Raw genomic sequence first — 20785 nt, forward strand, 5'->3', positions numbered from 1 at the left:
GCATCAATGATAAAAATTAAGCAAGTACAACTTAAAAGCACGAAGTCCAGAACATTATTGTTATTACAAAACGATAAGGTAAGAAACAAAAGAAATAACAAATCAAATGATTCAGAACAATAAGAAGAGGTATGAATTGGAAATGACAATCTATGTTTTCAGTATTTCTCCATAGGCTTTAGCAGTATGTTAGTGACACTGTGGAATCACATACAGAACTAACATTCACTACCGTTTCTCAAAGGTAAGAAGAATAAGACTGATTTCATAAAGGTACGCATATTAAACTAAAAAGGAAGATAAATTAGGTAATTTGGAAGGAATACTAGGTAAACTTGTCATGCATGACTTTAAAATGTTTATCTCCTTTGTACTACCGAGGCAAATATGTCAGCTAGCATTGCAGTTCAACATAATATGAAGGGTGTATGTGTGTAAAATACCTCTAAACCTCAGCTATCAAAACAAAATCAAACTGATTTATAAACTGAGGAAGCTATAAGAATTCCTCTTTTCATTCATCCCAGAACCATCTGTTATGTACAAAAGCATATACACTTCCATAACAATTATCTAATATGTTAAATGCCTGTGATGTTTAGGACAACAGTAATTTTAATAGGGAATAGAAATCAAATTTTAGCCTATTGTATCTTACATGGTAGTGTATTCACTCAAAATCCTTTTATTTACTTTTTCCTCTGTAAATATTTGGGGTTTTGATTATATTGTATTTATAGTTGATAAATTTTGAGAGTTCATTTGATCCTACAGTTCTATATGCCCACATGAAGCACTTCCATTTTCTCATAGATGGTTCTCACTACAGAAACTGGGCATTTATCAGAGTGACCTAGATGACTGTTAGAGTACTGAGAGTTCCTTTCCATGGTAGAATTTACAATATTTTAATTATCTTTTCTTCCATGTTTTTTAAACTTATAGTCCCGTGGTGGTGTCCAGATGGAAAGCCGGGGACCACTTCCACTATCTACTGACATTAAAGGAAGCCTTCCCTGACTGCAGTGATCACTCTGCAAATCAAAAGATCTGGAGACAGATTTCTTGCATTTCTACTTTTTAATTTTAGCCTTTTAGCCATTTTTTTGACTTTACAATCACAGTACTGGTGAAAATATATGCCTGCTTCTCCTGGACCTCTGTTCCTTTGAAAAATGTTTAGCTAGAGTACATGAAATGTTTAGGGGAAAGGGTGAACAGCAGCTGTGGCTGGACAAAGTAAATTCCCTTTTTCCATAATGAACAAAAATATCAGCTTCTTTTAGAAGCACATAGTATTTGTCAGCTGCAACCCTAGCAACTATGGCAACTATCATCATAAGAAGAGAAACACATTCTCCAAATATAAATGCTAGTTTTCTCTAGCTTGGCTCACGTTTACTTTATGCACTCTCCCCCATACATACACAAATCAGGATTCCAAATGATAAAATATTCAGCTTCTGTTTTAAAAATATTTTTAGTAGATCAATCAGTAATCAGTCCATTTTACCTTTCTTAACTTATATTCACAGTGCAATTTCTTACCTTCACTGGATAATTTCAAACAAGCACTTTCTATCCTTTGGATTTTTATTATTCAGCTTTCTCTGTCCATCAGTTTGGCCTATACTTTTGCTTTTTTATGAGTTACTACTTTATTTACCACTTTCTAATATCAGTGTCCAGAGCTGCATGAAGTGTTCTGTTCAGTGTATCTCTCTGCTCCCTTATAGACTGGCATATTCTTTTTTTCTCTACCTATTTCTAGTACGTGGGTAACTATTGCACCTCTTTAAGTAGTTCTGTAGAAGAGATACCAATGATACAATATACAAGATAAGAAATTATTTTGTCTTGAATATACATATCAGAATATAAAAGATGCATGTGATTCATCAGTGAAATGAAAATTGTGTATATAGGCCAGAATCTTTGGGGAAATACTTGAACAATATTTCACGGTGTTTTTTAAATATTAAGTCAGTAGCTGCAGTTGGTAACTTCTATGGGGATTTGAATTGTGTCCAACAGACACCTCTACCTTAGCAAATAATTCAGTGCAAGAGAAGCAGATAAACAGACTGAAGTAGCTGGTGCTGAGTCTCCTCAGATTTCCATTACATGAAGTTACAGAGGTTTACTTGGGATTAGATGCAGTCTGGTTTCACATGCCAAACATGGTCCCACACTGCATGTAGAAAAGCTATCATACAAATTTTGGCTTCCTCAACTGCAGGCTTCTTTAGGGAGCACCACTCTGTGTTTTCCCCTATCCCACTGATGTCAGCAGCACAACAGTGGCAGACAGAGACCCTGCCATCATCACTCACAGAAGGCTCCCCATTAGTTTTGCTCTTCCTCATAGCATTTTTGAGTTATGTCATTGTGTCTGATGACTGTCCTACCTTCTAGCTCCAGGTTTAGACAACATCTACTGCAAGGGGCTCAAAACTCCAGTAGAGGTGAACTGTGTAGTTTTAAAGAATATGTTAAAACTATCATAGGAAAATACTGGCTCACTGTCAAATCTAAGAGATTACCAAGCACTGTATCACTTACTATAAAATACTCCCCAAAAGGAAGATGAAGCCCTTCAATTTAATAGCTTCTTAATAGTTAAAAAAAAAATACAACTGCCCATTTAAGAAAAAAATATGTCTTTCTATTTGACATAGAAAAATCTTTTATAACTTTTCCAGTCTTCTAAGAGTTCTGTCTGCCTGACTCTCTTTGAAGGTTACAATGCTCCCTTGTGGTAGGAAGGATGGTTATTTACTTACAAACTTATAAACAACTAGTTTCAATTTACAGCTGAAGCTCAGCTGTGGTACAGAATAATAATAATATATACAGAAGGTAAACAAGCCCTTTGAAATTAAAATACATTAATAAATAATCAGAATAAATAAATATATCTGTAACCAGAGTAATATTATTTCACACTTGAGTTCAGCTAAAATAAGACAATAGCAACATGGGAGATCCCGTAGTCTCATTTTTGCTATCTGTTTATGATACTCAAAATTTCCATTCAGGAACATGATAATCCCTAATCATTTCAAGCTATAGAGATATTGAACTCATACTTATGACTAGTTTTTTACTTAAGCAGTTATGCTAGCTACCATAAGGATTATTTGCAATATGAAAGGGAGTGGGATTTCATGATTCCATCCATGACCCTGCAAGAAGGATAAGAAACTAGTCCAGATAACCATGTGAAAGAGAAGACTGTCTGCAGAAACAGTAATGGGAAAAAAAGGGTGGCTTCCTGGAAGTGAATGAACTTCTTGGTTTGGGCTGAAATAGAGTTAATATTCCTTTTCAGGGACTAGATGAGTGATGTGTTTTGGATTTAGCTTTGGGTTTGGTATGAGAAGAATGCTGAGAGCACACTGGTGTTTTCAGCTGCTACCGAGACTCCAAGGACTCTCCGACTCCCCATGTCCTGCCCGTGCGCAAGGGCACAGGGAGCAGGGAGGGAGCACGGACAGAGCCCCCGACCCAAACTGGCCACTGAAATATTCCATATCATGGCACGTCATGCTCACTGTATAGAGGAGGGGTGGTCGGGAAGGGGCTCTCTCTCTCTCGCTTCCGGGATTGTGATTGCGGGATCTTGGTATCTCAGGGTCGCTGGCTGGGAACGGGCTGGGGATCGGTCAGCGGGTGGTGAGCAATTACGCTGTACAGTGCCTATTTATATATTTCTTTTTGTTTTCCCCCCATCATCGTCATTGTTCTCATTTTATTGCCATTATTAACCTGTTCCTATCTCAGCCTACGAGCCTCCCTTCACCCCTCTAATCCCCTCCCCCATTCCCAGGTGGGGAGGGGAAAGGGAGGGTGACCAGCTGCTGCATTGTGGTTGGCTGCCAACCAGGCCTAAACCACGACAGAAGTCAGGAAAGTCTATGATACCAAATAGGGAGAACAGTCAATTCATTTGTTAATGAATGGGAATGGAGATGTTTATAAACTTCTATTAAGATGTAATATTCATAGCAGATAAGTTTAAATACTCCTTGTTTAAGCATTTATAAGCTTACTCATCATACTTGGATCATACACAATCTCCAAAATCCTGCCCAGGAATTACTCGAAAAGCAGGAAGCCCTTCAAATAAAGTATTTTTACTTATTCTGCCTTCCTATCTCCTATATACAGTTTTGGTTTTTGTGGTTTTTTTTTTGTGTTTGTTTGTTTGTTTGCTTTTGTTTGGTTTTTCTTCTTCTTTTTTTTTTTTTTTTTTTTTTTTTAAACTGGGACGTGGCCCTTATTTCACTGCTTTATTTTTATTTCTCAGATCTCATGAGATTTGATGAAGTACCTGATAGCCAGCTTTGCCAGGAGCTTTTTCTGTCAGGTATGAGTGACTCAGCTTAAATCTGTGAACAACAAAATACTGTAACATTGATTCAATAATTCTTACAGCTCCATGTACCTTGATGATCTCCCTCAGTCTTCCAAATCAGTTAACATGACGATAAAGCTTTCTTCACTGCCTACTGCCTTGCATATGGGATTTTGAAATAGCCTCTGACAAAGATTAAGTCCCTCTTTCAATCAATACACCTGGTGATATAAAAATGTTTCATAAAAGCATATCTCTGCACCATAATTCTGCCAAAGGAGATAGAAAGAGGCTGAGAACTGCAGAGCAATGACAAAAAGTGAGAGAATGTAACATGAACTTAGATTACTGTATGTTTTATTTTACTCAATCTCAGCAACTGTGATTCCTTTAAGATGCCTTAAATTTGTTCAGAATCTTTTTGTGAGTAGTACCTATTGGAACTCAATTTACCTTTGAACAGATCTGAACATGCATAACTTCACCTAAGTTTCTCTCAGGTTTATGAGAAAAATGTCTTGATCGTCAAAAAAAAGATAAACAACAAGCTGGAAAACAGTATCTTCTTCATTATTTCATATGTAGAACTATATGGCATCTATGATCATGCAGAAGTAATATATTTCTAGAACATAATGTTTTTCAATTGAAAAAACTTTAACTTATTTCATGAAGGCACACTAAAACCCATTTTAAATTCTTCCTTCATCTGTTTTTCACTCTGTACACAGACATACACCCACACTAAATGTAATACTTCAGTGATAAAACCACAGCAATGTAAAGCTTGGAGGCACTTCTGAAAAACCTCCCGAGGCACTTGGAAGAATTACACTAGTGAAGGTATATCATCACTAATAATATCTAAAAAAAATACTGGATAAACATTTTGTCAAATCCACAAAACAGGTGTAACCTAGTATGCATATATAAATATATATATATGTGTGTGTGTGTACAAAAATTAGTAAAAAAAAGTATGTTTATTTTCCTCAGGAAAGCAATTTGGGAATTTACTAATCATTACCATTGACATACAGACTAAGAATTTTTTATTACATTAAAGTAGTTTCCTGTCTGAGACAAGTGGGGTATATTCTTATTTGTAATGTCAGGAATCAGTACCAGGAAGCCAATAAAATAATGAACCAATACATTATATCTTAGTGCAACATATATTTCCTTTCCTAGAAATACTAATTAGAATTTTCTGCTATAAGAAATAAAACAGGAACAGTTCTACACCCTAAAGAAAAGACAATGGTGGACATGAAAGCATGCTTTGGCTTCACTCTGTGGGGCCAGTTCTTTTTTCACTAATGTTTAATAGTAAAATTCTTACTTCAAAGATGGCAAGCAAACAATTATTTTATTTTAAATAACCAGATAGCCAGTGGTAACAGCAAGTTAATTTACTTCTAATTCACAGAACAAAAGTTCACCTGGCTGAAAAAAAGTTGCAGCTTTTCATTTATTACTGAATTTCAGTGGGAGGTTAGGACCTTCGGATGAATAATGATTTCCCTTGATATGTCTCGATACCTTCAGATTCACACCTTACCATTTTCTCCTGCTTATTATTACTAAAGCTACAATGTTCTGTAAACTTCACTTTCAACTCCATTCAAAAAACACTGTTTAAGGAATAATAGATACTTCAAGAAAGTGGATAATGGAGCTATTCCTGAAGGAGTATGTAAATGTTTACATTGTTCAACTTTAGGCTGCATTTTTCCTCTCTGGAAGACATTAGGGGATTTCAAATTTATTCTGAAAGTATGTCTTTTCTACTCAAATAAACTAGTCTGCACAAACTAGCAAAATTTGGAGAAACATATCTGATGGCATACTGGAAGTTCTTCTTCTACCTCTTAAAAAGTCAATAGTAAGTCACAGAAATTAAAATTTTTGTTGAGAGTAATGAAAGCTAAGAGAATATGGAACTGTTAAAAATTAATCCCCTGAAACTAAAATGAAGATATGATGTAGAAATGTCTAGATGTTGTAGATGATAGCAACCTAATTAGCGTTGCACACATATCAAAAGTATAATATTCTATTTTCTGTACTTGCTTCTACATAATGTATATAGGTATGTCCTTTGACAATAGTTCCAGAGTACATACTTTTACTGAGCTTGTGTAACACAGGACAGAAATTCACAGACTGTAAACTTAAGGCTTGTTATTTCTCTAAACAGTAGACATCACTAAATTTTTTACATTTACCATAGAAAGTAATTAAATTTCATCCATTATTCTCTACTGTAACAGGACTGAGAGTAGACAGAATATTATTTATTTATGTAGGAAAGCTATATGACTTTATCATCACCACAATAGCTTTCATTAATACTAGCTGTATATATATTATTTTTATCTTAGTCTCAATATCCTATACTCTAATTTTTTAGTTTTCACTTCTGAATTAGTGAGAACGTGTCACTCATGCAGTGAGTAGATTTATTATTCTAAAAAGATGTTATTAGAATTATTTTGTCTGAATAATACTCACAAATTCCTAATATTTATCAACAAGAAAATGGTACTGAAGTTAAATAAAAACAACCCTATCACAATACCATAACACTCAAAATGCTACAGCTTGTTAAATAGAATGAGGAAGTCTTAGGAAAATTTGTTTACATTTATTTCAAACCCATTTGCTTTATTTCTAGAAAAGCTTACTCATTTTTAAAGAGAGCATTTTCTGCATCAGGGATATCTCATGAGAAAAAGATACACTGTCTCAACTCCACAAAAGCAAAAAAATTAGTATTTTTCATAATATGCATCTTCTGTAACAAGAAAAAAACCTAAACCTACTCTAAACTGTCTTATGAATTGTTTATAACTTAACAATTTCTTCTGATTTCTTACAATAAATATCATTCTTTCTATAATTAATTTTGACACTTTTCTCCCTACTATCTATAAAACAGTAAGTTTTCTAATGCAAGAACTTTATTTCAGTTTTACACAGAACAGTAACAGCTGTTTCACAACAATAAAATAGATACACTTCTAAAAGAACAGATCACATAACTATATGAATCATATACAGTATTTCACTACAGTATCTCACAGTATTCTGAACACATACTTTGTGTTGTCCTTTTGGACCTTCTGATGACCCTTAGGACCAAACATGAGTTCAGCATGGCAGAAAGACCAGACCATTATCTATGTTTCTGGGAACAGATTAACTGTTACTCACTCAAAATTAATTGTTACTCACTCAAACTTTTAAGAGCAGAAATACCAGCTACCTAGTACAAGAGTTGTGCTGTTCTGTAGTAAGAACAAATAATATTTCCTCCCTAACAAATTTTCCTTTTGCATTTTTTTTTTCTCATTTACTTCTTAGCCAATTAGGCAGTATAACCTGGAAGGAAATGAAAACAAGAAACCCTGGGCCATCCGAAAGTAAAGGAACTTTCAAAAGTGGGCTTAGACTAATTTTCTTATGAAATATTCTCATAAAAATGGCACATTTCCTTCCTTTTATATTTGTATACAATGTATACTCCTTAGCAGGGATTTCTCATTTCATGATGCCAAATCATCTTCCCATTCTGAGTGCCCAGGAATCCAGCTCCACTCTCAGCCTCACTCCTTCCCACAAATGACCGGCCAAATGCCTCGAGAGTTATCATCATCTTCTATCTGTAAACTACTCCTACAGCTCCCTCTCCCCAAATATTCTGGTTATATATCAGTGATTTTTAGGCACATTACCATTCAGGGATTGAGATCCCTGAACAAGGAAAGCTGACCATTTCATTGGAACAAGGATGTGGATTATATTGATGTAATTAGTTAATATTGCAAAATATTTAATTTACAAATGAACTTGGATACCATGCTAACTTACGTTACTAATTCAATATTATTATTCATATTTTCATTAATCATATCAAGTTATATTAGGTAAATTTTGGTCTGGCAGTGTGCCCATGAATGCACTGAATGGAAAACTCAAGCTATGACCTGCCGCCTCACTCCAAAAACAAAACCTGAGTTAGTACCATGAACTTTCAAGAGAATAAGAATGGGTTTCGGCAGGTTAAAAAATAAGTGTTTTCAGCCACAGATACCACTTCTGGAAGGTCATTCATTTCAATGCAGACCAGTTCAGAAGGAGGGAAAAGAATGTTCCCAGTTAAGCAGTATACAATAACTTCCATCCAACGTAAATCTAGTGAGTGTCATTTCCACTGTCCACATGGCAAACAATATATTATGATTTCTTTAATGAAAAGACAGATCAGAGAGGCCAAGAAAGTCTAGTAGCAATGGAAGCCCTGAGATCTAAGGAAATCTTTGACAGGACAGGACAAGACATCAGTTGGAGTGGGCTGGCAGGTGCAGTCTGAATGGAATCCTTGTTCTGCTCTCATCCCCAGTTAAAGGATTTAATTCACCAGGGCTGCTATATTAGCTTCTTTCAGAAGCACAAAATCTGCAAGTGTTAAATTAAGGTCTCACGTTACAGGTAAGTTATACATAAATACATGAAACACTCATGGTTCCTGTCCTGGTTGGGGCTGGCCTAGAGTTCCCGTTGGTCTGGCAGCGGGAGGAGCTGCAGCACCCTGAGACCCCAGGGGCTCCCCAGGTCCCAGTGCCCTCACCGGTGTGCGGGGGCGGGGGGAGCACAGCTGGAGGGCTGGGCCCCGATTGGCCGATAGTCCATGTCACGTGACATTGCGCTCACTATATTAAGGCAGGAGTGGGCTGGGAGGGGCTCTCACTTCTGGGAGTGTGGTTGTGGGGCCTTGGTGTTGGGGATTGCCGGCCAGGTGCAGGCGGGTGTCGGTCGGTGGGTGGTGAGCAGCTGTATGGTATATTACCTGCTGATACTGCTGTCAGTGTATTGTTCTGTCACTGTTATTAAACTGTTTTTATCTCAACCCGTGAGTCTCCCTTTGCCCCTCCGATTCCCTCCCCATTCCCAAGTGGGGGGAGGGTGGGTGAGCGGCTGCGGGGCGTTTAGCTGCTGACCAGGCTCAAACCACAACAGTTCCTTAAGAATATGATACAGAGAGTCAGCTGATCAGAATGAGGAAGTTATCTTCTAATGGTAAATCTAACAGTAAATCTCTAGTTGTTAACTATGCTGAGATATACCAAAACAGAAAACAAAAAATGGAACCTTTTATATATTTCTAGCTATTGTGAAAAAGAATAGATATTCAGCTTCCCCTGTATTCGCAGTTATTGGTGATTTCTATCATCACAATCGTTTATTATCAGTATGGGCATTGCGCTTTTTTTTTAATAGTTAGGTCTACAAAATAACTCTACATGAAATTTTAAATCATCATCCTAGGAAATGTGACATGCTGAAATCTCAGAGGTCTGAAATAATTGGATATCTTCCCCATTTTATGGGGAACACATAAAGGATGATATTCAAGCACAGGCTGAATAGGGAGCACTAAGGAAAGTTTACTATAAAATGAAAATATCAACCTCATTGAAACCTTTAACAGACGGTTCAAAACATTAATATAAAGAACTATCTTCGGTTGACTATACTGGATTACCCCTGATCCCATTCAGCTAATATACAGACTGTGTATTGGTTAGATGTAAGATGAAAGACAAACTTCAATTAAATAAAATGGAACGTTGCAACTGCCTTATCACAAGAAAATTCAATCATGGAAAGAAAAAGTTAAGTTCTTCTTGTTTATTTCATGTGAAGAAACTTCAATTTGTTATTCCAAACTGAGAAAAAAAAGAATCTAATATCCTAAACTGGCCTCTGGGAATCATTAATTATTAATATTAGCCTCAGAATGGCCACAGTTAAACAACTTTGTTTTGCACTTGTATTAATAGATGCCTTATAATTTAATATTTAAAAAGAAGAGTAGGAAATGGTAGAGATAATTGGTGCTGGAAATTCCCAATGGCAAACAAAATCTGTCCTAATAGCAGCTGAATAAAGTAATGTGTTATTCCTAACAACAACAACAACAAAAAAAAGACACCAGAACTTTGAGTTCCATCATTAATGTGCCAATCATTAAGTTAATCTAATCATATGAGTAGCCTACTGGTTATTTATGTAACAAAATAACACCAAAAAGCCACAATTCAAATATATGTATTTCCTACATACTGTGACTGCTGTCTCTGGTAACAAGACTGCATTGAGCATTGTGCTGGGTTTCTGTGGCGCGGGTCTTTTTGGTAGCAAGGGAGGTGTCTACAGCCGTGGCCCCTGTGAGAAGCTTCTCAAAGTCTCCCCCGGCTCCAAGTCGGACCCACCTCTGGCTGGGGCCGAGCCGATCAGCTGTGCCTCTGCAGTAACATTTTTAAGAAGGGGAACCTGAGAGGGGGTTAGAGACTTGTGAGGAGAACGAACACCCGGGTCAGTGGAAGGGAGGAGAAGGAAGTGATGGGAGGTGCGGCGGAGCAGAGACCCCGCATCCCGCGGTGAGACGGCCGGGCCGCCCCCCTGACACCCATGGAGGGCTGTGGTGGAGCAGAGGCCGGCCTGAAGCCTGAGGGGGAGCCCACGCCAGGACAGGCGGCTGTGCTTAAAAGTAGGCCAGGACCATAAGGAGGGAATTGGTACCCACTGCTGTGGTTCGGTGCTGGGAGGGCTGCAGCACGCGGGGGGGACCCACGCCGGAGCAGCGTGGGAACAGCTGCGGCCCGTGGGGAGGACTCATGCTGGAGAAGGTTCGTGGAGAACTGTCTGCAGTGAGAGGGGAGCCACGGGGAGCAGGGGAGGGATGTGCGGCGTTCACCCCACCTCCCGAGAAGGAAGGATCAGCAAACTGACTGTAACCCCCATCCCCTGCCCCTGCACTGCTGGGGGAGGAGGGAGAGAGACAAGGAGCAGAGCTGAGCCTGGGAAGAAGGGAGGGGTGGGGGGAAGGCAGTTTTTGGATGTGATGGTGCTTCTCACTGTCCCATCTTGTCTGTTAAGTGTTGTCTTTGTTAGCGTTTGAATTGAAGTGATGTTCTTTTTCTTCCCCTAAGGAGTCTGTCTTTTGCCCATGACTGTAATGGGTGAGCCACCCCTCCCTGACCTTATCAGGATTCCTGAGACATTTTGCTTCATTTTCTCCTTCCCATTCATGAGAGGGGAAGGGGTGAGTGAAGGGCTGCATGGTGCACAGTTGCCCTCTGGGCTCAAACCACAACAGTCCTAATTCAGAAACATATGAAAGATGGTATTGTCTTATTGAGATAACATGATAAATTGAGATTTACAGAAAAAAAAAAAATCAGTTATTTCTTGTATCATACTCTGATCACACAAATCCATGTGTCTTTTACTCTAATTACAAGCCTTCTGCAGCAAAGCTAAATCTGAGATAGCTAACTACCTTTTAATGGAGGTTGGGGTGAACATCAAATAAAGCACACAAGGTGAAGCAGTATCAACCTCTACAAAAAATACAGAGTCTGGAAGGCAAAACTCTATTCCTTTCCCTTTTTAAATTGTTTGTTATTCAGCCATGCCAGAATTCAATAACAGGTAATAGATTAGAATGAAACTCAATTTTTATTCACAAGAAGCTCTTCATCATAGTTCAAATCCACTTATATTACAGCATACTTAGAATTCAATAATCTCTAATTTATTAAAATGAGTTTTAAGTATACAATATTTGTAATATTTAATTTAATGGCTTTGGATACTTACGTTCTCCCTGTTTTTTTCCTTAATACTTTCAAATCAGAATCATACAAGCTCATTAGAGAAAGAAATAATCATGTTGCTCAAACAAGATTTCAGAGAACCAGAAGTACCAATTCAGAACAGATTTAACTTTAATTGTAACTGCATTTCTATGGGATCAAGCCATGTTTACCAGTGTGACAAGGGAGGTGATAAAACTGTAGAAGAAACCACTCTGAAACCTTTGAAAATCTGTTTTTAAAAGCTGAAACATGGTATATAACACTCTAATCTATTCCTACATGGCAAGCAGAGTGAACCATGTCTCTCCTAGATGACAGCAGTTGAAGAGCAGTGTATTAGTTACTTTAGGATTGGAAATACCACATTTTGCAGAAACACAGTAGTGTGAAAACTATGAAAAATAATTTCCTGGAGCATTTGAAAGCACTGACACATTTGTATTAATAAATGTTATGGTCTGCCATGCAGTTTTAATAGTCACTGATGAAAAAAGGATCTTGTGCAGACTGACTGCCTCAGCAGCATCGCACCCTGGGAGTGCAGAGTCAGGCTGAAGACTCCAAGTGCCTTAGTACAGCACTAGCAGAGTGTCAGCAAACACCACAGCCTTAAACCGGGTGCAACATTCCCTTCTTGCACTACAAGGGGATCAGCACCACTGTTTCGGCAACAGTCAACACTGCCTTAATTTGCTTAGCAACAGCTAGGACTCCCAAGACCTGCCCTTTGAACTTACATTTTTTGGAAAGAGTTAGCAGAGAGATCCTCAGCTAGCCACAACAGAGCTGGGAAAAGAAAGGCTTCACCAATCTTCTTGTATACTTGCAATCTGGATCATTTGTCCAAATAAAAGCCAAGCATTGGTAACTGTTCTTCCATTAGTACTTCTTATGACCAGTAGACCAAATGAAAAATAATCAAAAATTTGTGTAAAACACACAACGCTGTAATTGTACAGTATCTTGATAATCTAAGAAAGTCTATGAAAATACTGGTTTTAGTACAAAAAAGCTTACTTGTTAAGAGGCAACATGGAAGGTTGCATAAAGAAAATCCATATTAAGAAATAAAAGCTCAATACATTGTACCGTAATGTGCCAATCAAATTAAAAGTTTGGCTAAAAACTATTTTTATAGATATGACAGAATAAATTTTGGTGTGTTTTTTTTGTTTGTTTTTTGTTTGTTTGTTTGTTTTTTAACTCTAACAACATACCTACATCAAGTGGCCTACAGAAAGTAACAGTTCTTCAAAGTTCTCATTTGTGGTTTCAACTTCAAATAGAATGGAAATATTTCTAATTTTCATACTGTGAAAAACATGCTTTGATTTTATACAAAGCAGAGACATCATCTTATAAATAAGCCTTAAAATTACGATTACTCATTACATTTATGTGGTCTTTCAACTGTACTACTGACAATAATTCTCTGAAAGACTTATTCTCTGAAGCATGATCAATTACTGTTATTAACACAGCTGTACAGAAATTTTTGATTCAGTAATAAATTATTAAATATTTTCTACGAAAGAAAGCTATAGAAATGAAATCTTGCATCATGACTTAATTTTATACATGCAGTTCTGAATGGATCATAAAAAGTTAACTAATAATGGCAAATTAATGCTTGCACAATAAACCTCAGAGTCCCGTCTAGTTTACAGAAAAACAAACTCATTCGACCAGAAGTCTTTCTTTGTAAAGTCATGACTAGCTCAGAAAATTACAGAAAATACAATAAAGGTCTTGGGTATTGCAGCTGACCAGAAGGAAATTAAGTTTTCAGAGAAACATGTTGTGCTCAAGGAGAATAAGCTACTTTGGAACAGAACCAAAGCAACCATTCCAATGTGCACTAAATTGCTTGGAGCCAGCCAAAAGCAGGCACATACAAATATTTAGCTCCTCTTTTCCACTGGATTTAGGTAGAGAAGTCAAGCAGGCAGGTTATTCTCTCTCCTTAGGAAGGAGACCTGCTCAGTTTTGGAGTTAAACTATCACACTCCTGCTCCCAGAGGACTTGAATCACTTCTGACACAATAAACTGAAACAGCAGCTATGTTAAGGATCACTTTTCATCATTTTTGTGGTAGCTGGACTATTTTCCCAGGAAGAAATGTAAGAGTCACAAAAAAGAAAAGGCTAACTTAACTATTTAGTATAGTTCTTAAGGTATTCATGGTTATGGAAGAGTTCTGACATCTCTTTTCAAAATTCTTTACGCCAGTAGTTACCAGACTGAAGAAGAAAAAAAAGTTCTGGGAACACAGTAGACTAAGTGAACTAGATTAGTAACGGGGAAGCAAATATTTTTCTAGTAAATTATATGTAGTTAATATAAATGGTACATAGCTAATGAAAACTATAGCAATCTTGAATAAACATCCTCAGAGCCAGGATTTCATAGCATGAAGCTAAACCAGCCACTTAATTTAATGTAGGGTTTTTAAGGGCTAGAAAATTAAGGTAAAAAGAAGCAGTAGTAGTATGAGTAAAAATGGAAGAACTGGACCACAGAACATTATCATCTTACCACATCTTATTTCATTCAGAATATGGTAGACTTCTAGAACATAAGTGAATTGGCTGAAAGGAAAACTTGACTAATATGTCTTGAATGCAGTTAGTCCATATCTGCCCACACACATAGTACATATATTGAAAATAAGTCATTTGAATTGAATACAAACTTTACACTATGCTTGACAGATGCATAGTTGAAGACTACCGCTGGTAACTTTAGTGAAAAACTGACACTGGGAATGTTTATTAATTGATCACTTTCAAGATTCTGACTTTTATTATCTTTAAATTTGTTTAATCACAGAACGGTTAGGGTTTGAAGGGACCTTCAAAGATCATCAAAGTCCAACCCTGCTGCAATAAGCAGGGACATCTTCAACTAGATCAGGTTGCTTAAAACGCTTTCAAAGATGGGGCACCCACACCTTCTCTGGGCAACCTGTTCAGGGTCTAACCACTTTCACTATAAAAGATGCCTTCTTTATGTTCAGTACAAGCCTCCTTCAGTTTAAAACAGTTGCCCCTTGTCCTGTCACTACTTGTCACTACAGGAAAAAATGTCTTTCTTTGTCTTTCTTGTTAAGTGCCCTTTATATAGTGAAAGACCATAATAAGATCTTCCCTGAGCCTTCTCTTCTCCAGGCTGAACAACCTCAGTGCTCTCAGTCTTTCTTTATAGCAGAGGTTTCCAGCCCTCTGACCATCTTCACGTCTCTGGACTTGCTCCAACAGATCCATGCCTTTCTTGTGCTGTGGAACCCAGAGCTGGATGCAATACTCAAGGTGGAGTTTTCCAAGAGTGGAGCAGAGGGGAAGAATCCCCTCCCTTGACCTACTAGCCATACCTCTTTTTATGCAGCCTGGGGAACAGTTGACTTTCTGGGCTGTGAGCATATGTTTCCAGCTCATGTCCAATTTTTCATCCACCAGGATCGCTATCTAAGTCCTTCTCTGCAGGGCTGCTCGCAATCCACTCATCCCCTGGTCTGTATTGATACTGGGCATTGCTCTGACACTGGTGTAGGACCTTGCAATTTTCCTTGTTGAACCTCATGACGTTCACATCAAATTATTTTAATACATAAACTGGTTCTTAATGTGTATGTAAAAGCTTTTAAACAAGGTAAAAATCTATCTACTTCTCCAGTAAAGCAATGAAACTGTGTGTAGAACACTATCAAGAAGCACAGTAGCTGACTGAAAATAACATACTTCTGCGACTATGGGTTAGAATTATATATCTGTATTACCTGTAGATAAAGCCAAACATTTTCCATGCAGATTTTCCATACAGAAATATTTTCAAGGCCTAACTGTCTTTGATTTTGAAAGGTTGCACTATCAAATGGTAAAAACAGAGGAAATGCTACAGATAATTGTTTATTTTCATATTAAAATACTTTTTCCAATTGAATTCTAACACAATTTGAATTATTTTCATTACAAAATCATGGCAGTAAAGAGAAGGGAAAATGAACAACAGGTATGTCCAAATTATCTGAATTGGGTAGTTGAAACTTCTCTCCTATACTTCCACAGGATTGGTTTGGAAACTAAACATGAATTAGGGAAAAATGAATTCATCACATGCAAATCAAATAATGGAAAAGACGACCACTCATAAATGCTTATTGAACTAACTGAAATTATCACATCTCCATCCTACCTTCTGTTTCTAATTAACAGAAAAAATGGATCTAAACAATAGCATATGGTAAAAATGAAAAGCAAGAAATAATTCTTCTTTATTCTTTATATGTTTAACCACTCTTTTTATTTCTTTTAATAACATATTTTCATGCAGCTTTGTGTTTTGGTTGGTTTTTTTTTCTTGTTTTTTTGTTGTTTTTGTTTTGTTTTGTTTTGTTTTTTTCATTTAAGCCCACTTATTTCTGCTCTTTAAAGAGAATAAAGAGAGCAAAGAACAAGAGATATCTGGATGCTAGAGGAGATGAAAATGCAGATCAAATAATCATTCACATGCATCAAGCATTCTAAGTCTGACAAATTTTAACTTTGTATTTCCACCTACTGAAACACCACAGCACACACAAAAACAGAAAACAAAGAGCAGATTATCTGCTGCATTGGCCCCACTACTGAAAGGCTAAGACAAAGTATGATTCAAACAGCAATTTCAGAAAGCCAGCACAGATTTAGGTAGAATTTTAAACTATAAAGGCTAAGTATAGCTACTACAGCTACAACTATAAAATGGCACTAAAAAGAACTTTAGTAAACTGCTGAGCAGCCTTTAGTTTCACACTACCAGCAAGTTAAATGTATATGGTACTAAATTATGGTCACCTAAACTACTACAAAAACATGTGAGGATTCTGAGTAAACCTTTAAAACAACAGCATGAAGCAAAATGATTTTGTTTTACTGCAACATACATAATAGAACCTATTTCTAATTATGTATTAGTGATCCTTCTTAAGTAATAGCAATCAAAGCCTATGGATTTTTAAATAAAATAAAAATAATTCCACTGCTTAGTCCATTTTCTCTCTTGTTAATTTTCTTACCTCTTTTTTACCCGAGAACCACTTTCAGTTCACAAAGTTTCTGACAAAAAAGAACAAGTTTATTGTTCTTTCAAAAAATTACTACTCTTTTTACATACTGCTAAATCTTCTTCCTACTATGAATTAAAGTGTTCCACTCTAATCTACATGCTCTCAACATTAAATTTACCCATGATTAATTTGACTTATCTGACTTAAAAAGGAAGAAGCAAGGGTTCCCAGATTCCTTGTACAGACCATGCAGTCACACAGCTCTGTACCTTTAGTGCTCGGGTAAGGAGGGTTTGAAACTCCAGTGGGGTTCTGGAGTTCTAGCTGGAAACAATTGAACAATGAAATCGTCATATGGTAAGACACTCCTACATGTGTCTTTGCTCTGAAATATGTTCTGTGAATCACTATTAGCTTTGTAAACACACCTTAACGAAAGGTCCTCCTATTCACTGCTGTCAGTGCATCTTTCAGAGATACACTAAAGGCACACTGTTACCTGTAGTAGTTAGAACAGTACTAATCCACATAGATAAGCAGGGATATACTTCTTCCACAGGTTAAAAATAAAAAAAAGGGGGGAAGTGTGGATAGCACTTCTCCAAAAATAATTGTTTCTAAAATCATCACACTATCATTTAATGAATAAATACTGTACTCTTTTCAGTAACTGCAATTGCCAACTAAGATATTACACAATACAATTCTAATAAATTCTAGTTATTCAGCTATTACTTTTCTCCTTGCTTTTATTTTCTAAGAACACATGAGTTCTAAACAGGCACTTCCAATTTAACATTGATCTGACAGTTACAGAAATTATTAAGCACTAGAGCATTTATGAGGCTAGTGTAAATGACTAACGCTGTTATTTGCTGTTATTTTTATGCCATTATTTTCTTTGCAAACAGAGCCAGGCTGAAACACATTCTACCATGACAGAACCCTGGGACCTTAATCCTAATTTTCCCCAGGGTGCTTACAACACTTTTCTGGGAATTCCCAGAAGAAATATTCCATAGTTTTATATAGTGAGTTAAGGTTTTTTTTCTTTCAGTGTTGCTTATATATCATGATCTTGAAGAACTGTTTCAATTAACTTGTGTTTCAGAATAATCTTCTAAATTTTGGAAACAGCATAAGATTACTGTTCTACTTATGGTCCCTTAAATCAAGTCAAACACAAAAAAAGAGCAAAAAATATATAAATGACACTTACAATAATGCTGTAAGATTTTATAAATAGGCTTCGAGCTTACTCTCTTTGGAAGACTGTTTTTAAAGATAAATCTAATTCTTGACCTGCACAATTGCAACTGAACAATTCACTGTTGATAAAAATCTAAAAGAAATGCCACTCAGGTCTCCAATAACAGCATTCGTCAGAATGGTGCTAAATATGAACCAGGCTGATTATGTAAGTGAAGTGGCACACAGTTCAGCTACAAATGTTCTACAATGAAAAGCAGAAGTCATCAATATTACAAATGAAACTCGTTCTTTGTAATTTTTCTGTAAAGTAGATTAGTCACATTTATGTCTCATATTTCAGCCATATTATTGTTGCAGCGTATACACTGCAATAGTCTGAGACAAAAATAGGTGGAAATTAAGTACATCCCCTTTGATACAAACTGAGTATAAGCAGTGCCACAGCCGAGTTAAACTGGAGAAGAAACAACAAAAAGGAATGGTAGGAACAGAAATAAGGTAACCCCAAGAGCGTAATGCCTGATAATCTTGTATACTTTAGAGAAAGCAGTCCAGGCAATTAGTGTTTTAATATACAGAACTCTAGTTTTTCTCCCTTTATTATCTGAGAAACCAGTGGATTTTTCTGAAACACACTTAAAATTACACACTTAAAATCAAGTTATGTTTCAGTAACTGTCAGCCAAGCAAGTATCTGTAAATTTCAGACAGTATATAAACCTCACAGATTGCCTTTTGATATGATTCATTGTCACTGTATAAATTATGTTCCTTATCATGCAAATTATTATGGTGAAAAATCATTATTAACTTATACTAATAGCAACAAAATATACAAATCAAATAAGTTGTAGGGATCACTTCTGTTGATAGTAAGCACCATATACACTTAAACAGCTAGCATTTCCAATGATTAAAATTACAATAGTGAGAAAAAAAAACTTCCTTACCTGTGTATACAATTTTTAGATTCGAGATATGCCATACCAGAAGCAGCATCTAATGAAAACTTCACCAACTGTTTGGTTTTTAGCTCATCCTTCTTTTTTCTTAAAAAGGACAGGAAATCACCTCCTAGAAAAACAGACGGATAGGATACTCACATTTATCTCTCATTAGGGGTGCAACACCAAACAAAATGCAGTTATTATCTGTTCTCCTCAACCCATCAGTCTGAGGTTAGCCTAAGAAAAAGGAAGGAACTCACCTTTCAAAATGCATTTGCCCTAACCTTCCTAAAATACTAGGTACTTAAAAGTGAAAACTGCACAGCATGTTTTTGATATATCCAAAATCTTCAACAGTATACATTAAATACAGACTTATATGAAAATCGTTGACAAAAGCAATTGATAATTTGTGATAAACACACTTCTCTAATCCCAGAATGGCTGCTGTAGTTGTTTATAAACATTGTGAATAAAGAGGTTAGGTCCTATTAGTTACATGAGAGTAATTTATTTTTAATTGATCATTTACAGTCGTGTTTCTCAAATTCTACATTGATGTGTTTGGAGGGGTAACAAAGTGTTTTATTTCTTGGGCAGTGTTAACTGCATATTTGACACTAGCAACTTAAGGCAAACAACTATTACTGTGACTTCGAAGCCTTCTGCCTTGGAGGAACAAAGTTGTTGTCCTCTTGTCTTGAGGCAGGGAAGGAGTCAGCATGGAGGATTTCCAAAAGGCAATCTGTGTTTGCAAAAAAAAGTTTCTGAAAAACTGATTTAGGACTAAGATAAACAGGAGTGACATCATACAAACACTGCAATGCCATATTCTGACTGAAATAACTGTATTAAAGATTTTTTCTAAAATGTATTTTATTGTTCCAGGCAATGACAAAAAATCATGGTAGAGATTTCCACATCACACTATTTATTTGCTAGTGTACAGCCAGCCATTGCTCTGGTCTTTGTTTCTTTGAACTTTGCATTGAATTCACTATACCAATTCTCTCTTGCAAATAATGCACTGTTATACAGTTTTGTATACTGCCTTTCTTAGGAATGTGAAAAGACACTATATATTAAAAATTCCATATGGGATTTTCTTAGAAGGCCATTTATATTTGTACTGTAAGAAGTAAGATAATATTAAAGAAGAAAGTCTGCTGTTATGAAGTGTAATTGTAATGTCCATCAAAAAATAAGTTGGGGTAATTATAAAATGGATTAGCATCTTAACTGCCAACTGCTTTGTTTATTCATTTTGCCAGGGATAGGTTTCTTTTAGTACAAATGATGTGGATATGATGGCTTTACAGGCTGCCTCTTAATGAAAACACTCAGAAAATTTGTAAAAATAACAAAGGGTTTGTATAAACCACATGATCCAAAATTATGGATCATCTAGGTATTTAAAATTAGATTGTGAGAACACATTGTTAAAGTGCAAGGATAAAAGCAAAGCGAATGAACAGCAAATGCTCTCATGTTAGTCCAACCAGAACCCCTCAGGTGAGCAAGCAAATATTGCATCCTGAGTACACCAACAGTACTGCT

General features: G+C 36.4%; 1 protein-coding gene across 5 annotated transcripts in view; it reads right to left on the reverse strand.

Annotated features, from left to right (window-relative positions):
• The window catches only part of FER (FER tyrosine kinase), a 196971-nt gene that overhangs the window by 32332 nt on the left and 143854 nt on the right, over positions 1 to 20785 (reverse strand). For all 5 annotated transcript variants that reach the window (XM_032984034.2, XM_042787613.1, XM_042787615.1 and 2 more), the window contains one exon: positions 19232 to 19355. In XM_032984034.2, coding sequence (XP_032839925.1) covers positions 19232 to 19355 — 124 coding nt within the window. The remainder of the gene's footprint in view (positions 1 to 19231; positions 19356 to 20785) is intronic.

Source organism: Tyto alba, unplaced genomic scaffold, assembly GCF_018691265.1.
Source record: "Tyto alba isolate M040663 unplaced genomic scaffold, T.alba_DEE_v4.0 Super-Scaffold_13, whole genome shotgun sequence".
Lineage (NCBI taxonomy): Eukaryota > Metazoa > Chordata > Aves > Strigiformes > Tytonidae > Tyto > Tyto alba.